General features: G+C 40.7%; 1 protein-coding gene across 1 annotated transcript in view; it reads right to left on the bottom strand.

The window, feature by feature from the left end:
- LOC113649964 (inactive phospholipase D5) overlaps positions 1-6,102 on the bottom strand; it is a 37,153-nt gene extending 31,051 nt beyond the window's left edge. Inside the window, exon 1 of the mRNA XM_027157944.2 lies at positions 5,806-6,102. Within this exon, the coding sequence (XP_027013745.1) occupies positions 5,806-5,811 (6 nt within the window). The 5' untranslated portion in view covers positions 5,812-6,102. The remainder of the gene's footprint in view (positions 1-5,805) is intronic.
- Positions 6,103-15,000: the final 8,898 nt, after the last annotated feature.

Below are 15,000 nucleotides of genomic sequence, written 5' to 3'. Positions count from 1 at the left end.
CTCATTAATCCATCCTCGTTAGTGACATTAAGCCCATAGCTGAAGAAGCAAAGTGATAAAAATAGTTGCGAGATTCTGCAGACTGACTCTGCACTGAACACGTCCTCCTGAGGGATTCACTGTCCATCTAAAGAAATAAAGCGATAGAGAGAGAGAGAGAGAGAGAGAGAGAGAGAGAGAGAGACAGAGAGAGACAGAGAGAGATAAAGAAATAAATATAGAGAGAAAGAGAGAAAGAAAAGAGAAAGAGAGCAAGATAAATGGCTGGACGTTGATAGAATTGCTGTCTCTGTCCCCATGAGACTGTGCAGTCAGGACATCGGCGATATGTTGTTTTTTTCCTCCTTGTCCTCGTGCACTTTGTCTGTCAGCTTGAACGTCTCTGCGCTGTACTTTTCCCCATGTGAACACCGACTCTGCAGACTCATCAATCACTCCACACGACGCTAGCGCCACTTAACAGACGGCGGATTCGCAGGAACGATACGAGAACGCTGGACTTTGCACTTTTTCCTATGACTAAGTGGGACATCCATCCTGTCCACGTGTCACACAAGCAACTGAAAATGAAGAAACTTCTTAAATAACAGACTTCAGGAGGCTACATGATCGACGCATCACATGTCCGGGACGTGGTGTCCGATTCCAGCAAAAGGTCAGCGTGAGAATAAAGTTATAGACTACACGAAGAGCGAGAGTTCCTGAACAGATGTGATGTCATGCAGCTCTGCAGTTTGGGAGCCGCATTGAAACGATCAAAAATAGTTTTCAATTATTCAAAAGATTTACTAGCTGTTTAGCTAATTGGAGTTAGCATGTTAGCAAATAAAATAGCTGGCATTCCAGAACTGATTAGGAAAAAATTAGTAGAAAATAGTCAGTGCTGTTCATTCATTCATTCATTCATTCATCTTCTACCGCTTTACCGAACGTCTCGAGTCACGGGGAGCCTGTGCCTATCTCAGGCGTCATCGGGCATCGAGGCAGGATACACCCTGGACGGAGTGCCAACCCATCACAGGACACACACACACTCTCATTCACTCACACACACACTCACACACACACACACACTACGGACAATTTCCCAGAGATGCCAATCAACCTACCATGCATGTCTTTGGACTGGGAGAGGAAACCGGAGTACCCGGAGGAAACCCCCGAGGCACGGGGAGAACATGCAAACTCCACACACACAAGGCGGAGGCGGGAATCGAACCCCCAACCCTGGCGGTGTGAGGCGAACGTGCTAACCGCTAAGCCACCGTGTTGTAAAATATGTATTTCATTATTTACATTTTTTTAGATACAAAAACAAGCCATTTTATTGCTAACAATAAAATGTTTATCAAGAGATTTAAGATATTTTATATCAATAAAACTAAAATAAACAAAAATATATTTAGACATTTTTCACAAACTGTAAAATGTTTTACTTCTAAATAATGTGTCAATTAATTACTAAATATAAATATCTAAAAATTATTTTAAAATTACAACATTTTAGCCATTTTGATGCAGTAGAAATACATCATTTGAATTTTATTTTTAATGAAAAAAAATTAAAAAAACGATTTTTTAAAATTAAATAAAAATATTACAATATAATAATATATTGTGATATAAAAATATATTATAATATTGTAACATTTTTTATATAGTAATTGTACAATTGAAAAAAAATTAATTTTGGCCTTTTCATAAACGGCAAAAAAAAAAATCATTTCTAGAGAATACATTCATTTTAATTCTAAAAAGTATAAAGTATTTTTATATAAAATTTAATTTATTTTTGTTAAACAATTTTTATATAAAAAGGAAAATAAATAATTTTAATGTTTTTTAATATCTATTTTAACATTTACAAAAACAATTATTTCGTATCGAACATTTTAAGCTGCTTTTACATAATATTTTATAAACACAATTTTTATCTGTTTTCTAAAAAATTATAACTAAATTTTATTTTTAAAACCATTTTCAAACATTTTTAAAATACGTTTAAATATTCAAAATAACAACAATAATAATATTTAAAACAGTATGGATTTCTTTAATGAATAAATTTTATACATTACAAAAATAATTTTATTTTAAATAAAATATTACTAATATCATTTTTAAACAAAAGTTAGATTTTTTTAGGCACAAAATGTCCACATGGAGTTTTACAGTTATTACACAACACCAGTGAGTCGGATGTAAACATGGAGCTGGTTATGTTTGGTCTGGACAACAGACTGTAATTACAGACGCTGAGAAGGAGGGAGTCGAACACCGGAGTGTGTAATGTCATGAACACATGAACACATGAACACACACCATCACCTGAACACATGAACACACACCATCACATGAACACCTGAACACACACCATCACCTGAACACCTGAACACACACCATCACCTGAACACATGAACACACACCATCACCTGAACACATGAACACATGAACACCTGAACACACACCATCACCTGAATACATGAACACACACCATCACCTGAACACATGAACACACACCATCACCTGAACACATGAACACACACCATCACCTGAACACATGAACACACACCATCACCTGAACACCTGAACACACACCATCACCTGAACACATGAACACATGAACACACACCATCACCTGAACACATGAACACACACCATCACCTGAACACATGAACACACACCATCACCTGAACACATGAACACACACCATCACCTGAACACATGAACACATGAACACATGAACACACACCATCACCTGAACACATGAACACACACCATCACCTGAACACATGAACACACACCATCACCTGAACACATGAACACACACCATCACCTGAACACATGAACACACACCATCACCTGAACACATGAACACACACCATCACCTGAACACATGAACACACACCATCACCTGAACACATGAACACACACCATCACCTGAACACATGAACACACACCATCACCTGAACACATGAACACATGAACACATGAACACATGAACACATGAACACACACCTTCACATGAACACATGAACACATGAACACATGAACACATGAACACACACCATCACCTGAACACATGAACACACACCATCACCTGAACACATGAACACCTGAACACATGAACACATGAACACACACCATCACCTGAACACATGAACACACACCATCACCTGAACACATGAACACATGAACACATGAACACATGAACACACACCATCACCTGAACACATGAACACACACCATCACCTGAACACATGAACACACACCATCACCTGAACACATGAACACACACCATCACCTGAACACATGAACACACACCATCACCTGAACACATGAACACACACCATCACATGAACACCTGAACACACACCATCACCTGAACACATGAACACACACCATCACCTGAACACATGAACACACACCATCACCTGAACACATGAACACACACCATCACCTGAACACATGAACACACACCATCACATGAACACCTGAACACACACCATCACCTGAACACATGAACACACACCATCACCTGAACACATGAACACCTGAACACACACCATCACCTGAATACATGAACACACACCATTACCTGAACACATGAACACACACCATCACCTGAACACATGAACACACACCATCACCTGAACACATGAACACACACCATCACCTGAACACATGAACACACACCATCACATGAACACCTGAACACACACCATCACCTGAACACATGAACACACACCATCACCTGAACACATGAACACATGAACACCTGAACACACACCATCACCTGAACACATGAACACACACCATCACCTGAACACATGAACACACACCATCACCTGAACACATGAACACACACCATCACCTGAACACATGAACACATGAACACATGAACACACACCATCACCTGAACACATGAACACACACCATCACATGAACACATGAACACACACCATCACCTGAACACATGAACACACACCATCACATGAACACATGAACACATGAACACACACCATCACCTGAACACATGAACACACACCATCACCTGAACACATGAACACACACCATCACCTGAACACATGAACACACACCATCACATGAACACATGAACACACACCATCACCTGAACACATGAACACACACCATCACCTGAACACATGAACACACACCATCACATGAACACATGAACACACACCATCACCTGAACACATGAACACACACCATCACCTGAACACATGAACACACACCATCACATGAACACATGAACACAAAAACACACACCATCACCTGAACACATGAACACACACCATCACATGAACACATGAACACAGACCATCACCTGAACATATGAACACAAACACACACAATCACCTGAACACATGAACACAAACACACACAATCATCTGAACACATGAACACAAACACACACAATCACCTGAACACATGAACACAAACACACACAATCATCTGAACACATGAACACAAACACACACAATCACCTGAACACATGAACACAAACACACACACAATCACCTGAACACATGAACACACACCATAACATGAACACATGAACACACACCATCACCTGAATACATGAACACACACCATCACCTGAACACATGAACACACACCATCACATGAACACCTGAACACACACCATCACCTGAACACATGAACACACACCATCACATGAACACCTGAACACACACCATCACCTGAACACATGAACACACACCATCACATGAACACATGAACACCTGAACACACACCATCACCTGAACACATGAACACACACCATCACCTGAACACATGAACACACACCATCACCTGAACACATGAACACACACCATCACATGAACACATGAACACAAAAACACACACCATCACCTGAACACATGAACACAGACCATCACCTGAACACATGAACACAAACACACACCATCACCTGAACACATGAACACACACCATCACATGAACACATGAACACAAAAACACACACCATCACCTGAACACATGAACACAGACCATCACCTGAACACATGAACACAAACACACACCATCACCTGAACACATGAACACAGACCATCACCTGAACATATGAACACAAACACACACCATCACCTGAACACATGAACACAAACACACACAATCATCTGAACACATGAACACAAACACACACAATCACCTGAACACATGAACACAAACACACACCATCACCTGAACACATGAACACACACCATCACCTGAACACATGAACACACACCATCACCTGAACACATGAACACACACCATCACATGAACACATGAACACACACCATCACCTGAACACATGAACACACACCATCACCTGAACACATGAACACACACCATCACATGAACACATGAACACACACCATCACCTGAACACATGAACACAAACACACACAATCATCTGAACACATGAACACAAACACACACAATCACCTGAACACATGAACACAAACACACACACAATCACCTGAACACATGAACACACACCATCACATGAACACATGAACACACACCATCACCTGAACACATAAACACACACCATCACATGATCTTCTGTCCATGAGACTGATCATAGAGCCACAAATGGTACGAGAGATATGAAGAACCGCTCATCACACGTGAGCCTGAAGCAGAACGACGGCCGTTTAATACGGCAGGGAAAGAGAGGAAGGAAGGAGCGACACACACACACACACACACACACACACACACACACACACACACACACACACACACACACACACTTCATGCAGTCATAACACTTACCTTCATGATGTAGCGGTGTTGTCAGGCTCTGCTTCTCATTCACACACACTTTCTGTCTGCTGCTCGCTGCACAGGAAGACGTCCAAACAAAAAAGAGTGCACAGTTTTCTGCTGCTACACCCTGGCATGATTTTTTCTCTCTCTCTCTCTCTCTCTCTCTCTCTCTCTCTCTCTCTCTCTCTCTCTCTCTCTCTCTCTTAATAACCCCACAGGGATCGAGCCTCTACAGTTTCTTCTTCACAAGACACACCCACTAATGTGCGTAGTCCAATGTGGCAACTGAGTGTTCCTGAGTGTAGCCCATCCTTCAGACTAACACACCACACACACACACACACACACACACACACACACACACACACACACACACACACACACACACACACGCAAGCCTAAAAGAAATAAATTCAGCTTCACCACAAGGCAGAGTTGGAGTTTTCTGGCACGTGGCTATATAAAGCTAACTAGCTTGACAAAAAAAGAATCTAATTTAGCGTTAGTTCGCTAATAAAGAAGAAGCTAACTAGCATTCCAGAGCTTACAAGGATTTTATACAGAAAACAGGATTAGATACATTAAAAATATGTATTTTATATAACAGCGCATGATATTTCATTTTGACATTTGGATCATACAAAGACAAAATTTTTCATTCTATTAATATGCGCATATTTAATTTGATGAGTCATCTGAATTAAATAATTACAACAATTAGAACAATAATTAAACATTTTCTTGTATTAAACATCAGCCATTAACTGTGAAATGTATGTTTACATGTTATAGGACGAGGTACAAAACCGACAAGGCCAAATGTTCACATTTCCTCAGCACCATTTATATAAAAGATTTAATTTACACAGTGTTTACACACAGTTACACACAGATACACACAGATACACACAGTAACACACAGTTACACACAGTTACACACAGAAACACACAGTTACACACAGTAACACACAGTTACACACAGATACACACAGTTACACACAGTTACACACAGTAACACACAGTAACACACAGATACACACAGTAACACACAGTAACACACAGTTACACACAGTTACACACAGATACACACAGTTACACACAGTAACACACAGTTACACACAGATACACACAGTTACACACAGATACACACAGTTACACACAGATACACACAGATACACACAGTTACACACAGATACACACAGTAACACACAGTAACACACAGATACACACAGTTACACACAGATACACACAGTAACACACAGTTACACACAGATACACACAGTAACACACAGTTACACACAGATACACACAGTTACACACAGATACACACAGTAACACACAGATACACACAGTTACACACAGATACACACAGTAACACACAGATACACACAGTTACACACAGTAACACACAGTTACACACAGTTACACACAGATACACACAGTAACACACAGTTACACACAGATACACACAGTAACACACAGTAACACACAGTTACACACAGATACACACAGTTACACACAGATACACACAGTTACACACAGATACACACAGTTACATACAGTAACACACAGTTACACACAGTTACACACAGTAACACACAGTTACACACAGATACACACAGTTACACACAAATACACACAGATACACACAGTTACACACAGATACACACAGTAACACACAGTTACACACAGTTACACACAGTTACACACAGATACACACAGATACACACAGTAACACACAGTTACACACAGATACACACAGTTACACACAGGTACACACAGTAACACACAGTTACACACAGTAACACACAGTAACACACAGTTACACACAGATACACACAGTTACACACAGTAACACACAGTAACACACAGTTACACACAGAAACACACAGTTACACACAGTAACACACAGTTACACACAGAAACACACAGTTACACACAGTTACACACAGTAACACACAGTTACACACAGTTACACACAGTTACACACAGTAACACACAGTTACACACAGTTACACACAGAAACACACAGTTACACACAGTAACACACAGTTACACACAGATACACACAGTTACACACAGAAACACACAGTAACACACAGTTACACACAGATACACACAGTTACACACAGATACACACAGTTACACACAGTAACACACAGTTACACACAGAAACACACAGTTACACACAGTAACACACAGTTACACACAGATACACACAGATACACACAGTTACACACAGTAAAACACAGTTACACACAGTTACACACAGAAACACACAGTAACACACAGTTACACACAGATACACACAGTTACACACAGAAACACACAGTTACACACAGTTACACACAGTAACGCACAGTAACGCACAGTAACGCACAGTAACACACAGTTACACACAGAAACACACAGTAACACAGTAACACACAGTTACATTTACAGCATTTGGCACACAGAAACAGACAGTTACACACAGTAACACACAGTTACACACAGTAACACACAGTTACACACAGTAACACAAAGTTACACACAGTTACACACAGTAACACAAAGTTACACACAGTTACACACAGTAACACACAGTTACACACAGTAACACAAAGTTACACACAGTTACACACAGTAACACACAGTTACACACAGAAACACACAGTTACACACAGTTACACACAGTAACACACAGTTACACACAGAAACACACAGTTACACACAGTTACACACAGTAACACAAAGTTACACACAGTTACACACAGTAACACACAGTTACACACAGTAACACAAAGTTACACACAGTTACACACAGTTACACACAGATATACACAGTAACACATCAGACATATTCAAAATGGCTGCTCTGTAAGATTCCAGCCTTTAGCTACATGGTGAAAAACTTATTCGTGTTTATAGACGAATAGGAAGTCACAATGTGTCCTGAAACACAGCAGGACGTCTGTCTTAGGTCTCTGAAGACCTGGGAGAAGGTCTGAGCATCATGCACAGAGGAAACCATAACACACACACACACACACACACACACACACACACACACACACACACACACACACACACACACACACACAGTAACACAATCCATACACATTACATACACACCCCACATTAACACACACCATTACACACACACACACACACACACACACACACACACACACACACACACGGTGACACAATCCATACACATAACATACACACCCTACATTAACACACACCATTAACACACACCATTACACACACACACACACACACACACACACACACACACACACACACACACACACACACACACACACAGTAACACAATCCATACACATAACATACACACCCTACATTAACAAACACCATTACACAGAGAGAGAGAGAGAGAGAGAGAGAGAGAGAGAGAGAGAGAGAGAAACACATACACACACACACACACACACACACACACACACACACACACACACACACACACACACACACACACACAGGCTAAAACATAAGCTGATTAGCATAAACTAATAAATAACCAAGAGGCAACATTTAGTCTTGATTAATTAAACATGCTATAGCATGATGAGGAGGGAACAACATTTCGGAGTGCAGTGTGTATCTACAGTCATGTACAGATGTGTACAGATGTGTACAGATGTGTACAGATGTGTACAGATGTGTACAGATGTGTACAGATGTGTCTCGTTTCAGTTGTGTAATCTCAAACCAATTAGTATAAGCTGTCAGGATTTTTTTATTCCTATTTCCTCCTGCTGCTCTCTCTCTCTCTCTCTCTCTCTCTCTCTCTCTCTCTCTCTCTCTCTCTCTCTCTCTCTCTCTCTCTCTCACACACACACACACACACACACACACACACACACACACACACACACACACACACACACACACACACACAACAAACCACAGCAGTGCTCAGAGAGCTGTTTGTACCCTGAAGCCATAAGACACACACTTGGCTATAAACAATCTCCAACTAATTAATCACAGCAAAAGAGTTTCTGGGAGTTCCTTTTTTCAGCATCTATTCTGTGTGTGTGTGTGTGCGTGTGTGTGTGTGTGTGTGTGTGTGTGTGTGTGTGTGTGTGTGTGTGTGTGTGAGAGAGAGAGAGAAAATGGCATTGAAATTCAGTGATAGGTCAGGCAAACAGATGCTGCATGTCTGGGTAAGTGTGTGTTTGTTTGACTGGAAGAACACACACACACACACACACACACACACACACACACACACACACACACACACACACACACACATATACAGATACACACACATACAGACACACACACAAAACAGCAAGTGGGCTGTACAGAGACAGAGAGACAGCGAGAGGGAGAGAGAGAAAGAGAGAAAGAGAGAGAGAGAGAGAGAGAGAGAGAGAGAGAGAGAGAGAGGCAGAAGGGAAAGACAGATATATGAAAGAGGGAGGGCAAACAAAAGGGAGACTGAAAAAGAAAAGGGAGACAGAGTAACACACTGTAACACACACTACAGTAACACACTGTAACACACACTAACACACTTTGTAACACACACTGTAACACACACTTTAACACACACTACTGTAACACACTGTAATACACACTGTAACACACTGTAATACACACTGTAACACACACTACAGTAACACACACTTTAACACACACTACTGTAACACACTGTAATACACACTGTAACACACTGTAATACACACTGTAACACACTACAGTAACACACTGTAATACACATTACAGTAACACACACTGTAATACACACTACTGTAACACACACTGTAACACACACTGTAATACACACTGTAATACACACTACTGTAACACACACTGTAACACACACTGTAATACACACTGTAATACACACTACTGTAAAACACACTACAGTAACACACACTGTAATACACACTACTGTAACACACACTGTAACACACACTGTAACACACACTGTAATACACACTGTAATACACACTACTGTAAAACACACTACTGTAACACACACTGTAATACACACTGAAATACACACTACTGTAACACACACTGTAATACACATTACAGTAACACACACTGTAATACACACTACTGTAATACACACTACTGTAACACACACTGTAATACACATTACAGTAACACACACTGTAATACACACTGAAATACACACTACTGTAACACACACTGTAATACACATTACAGTAACACACACTGTAATACACACTACTGTAACACACTACAGTAACATACACTGTAATACACACTGTAATACACACTACTGTAACACACACTACAGTAATACACACTGAAATACACACTACTGTAACACACACTGTAATACACATTACAGTAACACACACTGTAATACACACTACTGTAATACACACTACTGTAACACACTGTAATACACACTGTAATACACATTACAGTAACACACACTGTAATACACACTGTAATACACATTACAGTAACACACACTGTAATACACATTACAGTAACACACACTGTAATACACACTACTGTAATACACACTACTGTAACACACTGTAATACACACTGTAATACACACTACTGTAACACACTGTAATACACACTGTAATACACATTACAGTAACACACACTGTAATACACACTACTGTAACACACACTGTAATACACACTACTGTAATACACACTGTAATACACACTGAAATACACACTACTGTAACACACACTGTAATACACACTACTGTAATACACACTGTAATACACACTGTAATACACACTACTGTAATACACACTGTAATACACACTGTAACACACACTACTGTAACACACACTGTAACACACACTGTAATACACACTACTGTAACACACACTGTAATACACACTGTAATACACACTGTAACACACACTACTGTAATACACACTGTAATACACACTACTGTAACACACACTGTAATACACACTGTAATACACACTACTGTAATACACACTACTGTAACACACTGTAATACACACTGTAATACACACTACTGTAACACACACTGTAATACACACTACTGTAATACACACTGTAATACACACTGTAATACACACTACTGTAATACACACTGTAATACACACTGTAACACACACTACTGTAACACACACTGTAACACACACTGTAATACACACTACTGTAACACACACTGTAATACACACTGTAATACACACTGTAACACACACTACTGTAATACACACTGTAATACACACTACTGTAACACACACTGTAATACACACTGTAATACACACTACTGTAACACACACTGTAATACACACTGTAATACACACTACTGTAACACACACTGTAATACACACTGTAATACACACTGTAACACACACTACTGTAACACACTGTAACACACACTGTAATACACACTGTAACACACACTACTGTAATACACACTACTGTAACACACACTGTAACACACACTACTGTAACACACACTGTAATACACACTGTAACACACACTACTGTAACACACACTACTGTAACACACACTACTGTAACACACACTGTAATACACACTGTAACACACACTACTGTAACACACACTGTAATACACACTACTGTAACACACACTGTAACACACACTGTAATACACACTGTAACACACACTACTGTAACACACACTGTAATACACACTACTGTAACACACACTACACCAACACACACCTTACCACACAAATCAACACACAACATACACACACCAGGTGGAGGTTTGTTGACATTATCCAGTTACTAGTTTTACACATAATGCAGAATTGGATTCGTGACCTTCATCTTCTACCTGCTGCTTTACACAGAGGACAGAGCGGTTTGGGACACAGACGCTGTCTCAGTGGACTCTTGGGAACCTGTATGAAGGGAACCTCAGAGAGGAGTCTATACACCATTCAAACATATGTATGAGGATGAGGATGAGGTTTATTAATGTGTCAGAGAGAGAGAGGAGAGAGAGAGAGAGAGAGAGAGAGAGAGAGAGAGAGAGAGAGAGAGAGAGAGAAAGGGGGGGAAGAGAGAGAAAGGGAGAGAGAGAGAGAAAGAGAGAGAGTGAGAAAGTGAGAGATAGACTGAGAGAGAGAGAGAGTGAGAGAGAGAGAGAGAGAGAGAGTGAGAGAGAGAGAGGAAGAGAGAGAGTGAGAGTGAGAGAGAGAGAGAGAGAGAGAGAGAGAGAGAGAGAGATAGACTTGATATATATAATATATAGATAATAGAGAGAAATATATACAGATACTTATAGAATGATAAAATATAGAAATGATAATATACTGAGAGATTATAGATAGATGTATAGAGTGAGATAGATTGAGAGAGAGAGAGTATATATAGTATTGAGAGTATAAGAGTGAGAGAGTAATAGAGAGAGAGAGAGAGAGAGAGAGAGAGAGAGAGAGAGAGAGAGAGAGTAAGAGAGAGAGAGAGAGAGAGAGGTGAAGTGTCCAGAGATTTCCTGTCTTTAATAATTCACTGTGTCTTCCAACCTTTGCTGGAAAAAAGTTGTGCATTTGTGTAGTTAATATTTCATGGCCGTCCACCAGACTGACAGCAGGTCGCCTGGAGCCGAGCGTCGCTCCGACTGATTCCTTTATCTCTTGTGGATAAGTAAAGGAGCTGGACGTTACTCATTAGGGCATGATGGATTGTGGGTAAAAAGCGATGTGTACTTCGGCCAGTGAATACAGCAGCAGCTGGCCGTGAGTCAAGTATGGTAAAGTACATCAACATCATCTATGGCCATCGTCCTCATCCTCATCCTCATCTCTATCCATTTCCTCCATCTCTCCATCTTCCTCATTTTTATAATCCTCGGCTATGCATCGCAGGTTCTCTCTCCAATTTTTCATCCTCCTCATCATCACTCATACAGTACATCATTGTCCTTATGTACATCATTGTCTCATTCTCAGTCACATGATCCTCATCAACCTCGTCATCCTCGTCAACCTCCACCTTCGCCAGATAGATATCGTTCTCCTCATCACGATCATCACGTATTGTAATGAGCCTCAACCTCATGAGGATGATTATCCTCATCGTTCTCCTAATTCTCATCAACCTCTTCATTCTCAGCATCGTCATCTATATGTTCCTCGTGATCCTTATAAACCATACTGTCCTTCTTCCTCAACCTCAGCTTCATAAACCTCATCTTCCTCAATCTCATCCTCCTCATTCTACTCATCATCCTAACTTATCCATCATTCCTCATTCCTTCCTCATGTAAATATGAAGATCCAGAATCTACACTGAGATGCCCTGAAGCTGCTGGTGGCCTGATAACTTTCTATGACACGTTGTGTGTGGTTTTCCTGAAGAACCCGAGCACTGACAGAAGGTCTGCAGACTTCCTGCCAGGAGCATTTAGAACAGAGATTATGAGATGACAGAGATGAGATTAGCGAGGTTCCGGATCAGAGACGGAAACAAGGACTACATCAAACAGACGTATCCATCAAAGCTCTTCTGACTGTGAGCTGAATTCAGAGCAGCTGCTACATTAAGTTATTCACAGAAATATCACAACACAAGCTGTCTAGCCTGGATGGATGGATGGAAGCCAGAATCTCTTATAGCAAAGATACCAATTTTAGGGATTGACTCGAGGGAATTCAGAGCAATAAAGGCGAAGCTGCGGCACTGAACTCAACTGCAGATATTATTGGCCCAGAGCTTTGAGTATGAAAAGTTAATGAGGCCTTTCTGTGTAGGCAGAACTCTGAGAAATAACTTGTATCAGGGGGCACGGTGGCTTAGTGGTTAGCACGTTCACCTCACACCTCCGGGGTCGGGGGTTCGATTCCCGCCTCCGCCTTGTGTGTGTGGAGTTTGCATGTTCTCCCCGTGCCTCGGGGGTTTCCTCCGGGTACTCCGGTTTCCTCCCCCGGTCCAAAGACATGCATGGTAGGTTGATTGGCATCTCTGGAAAATTGTCCGTAGTGTGTGAGTGAATGAGAGTGTGTGTGTGCCCTGCGATGGGTTGGCACTCCGTCCAGGGTGTATCCTGCCTCGATGCCCGATGACTCCTGAGATAGGCACAGGCTCCCCGTGACCCGAGAAGTTCAGATAAGCGTTTGATGGCTTTCTTCTGCAAAACGTACACGTTTTTTGTGTATATAGTGAATTCAACAGGAGTAAATTCCACACAGTTCCAAGAGTCTTCACAGGATGCTCAGGTTCTCCTTCAC

Source organism: Tachysurus fulvidraco, chromosome 7, assembly GCF_022655615.1.
Source record: "Tachysurus fulvidraco isolate hzauxx_2018 chromosome 7, HZAU_PFXX_2.0, whole genome shotgun sequence".
NCBI classification, from domain to species: Eukaryota; Metazoa; Chordata; class Actinopteri; order Siluriformes; family Bagridae; genus Tachysurus; species Tachysurus fulvidraco.
This window is presented reverse-complemented; position numbering and strand designations above follow the sequence as displayed.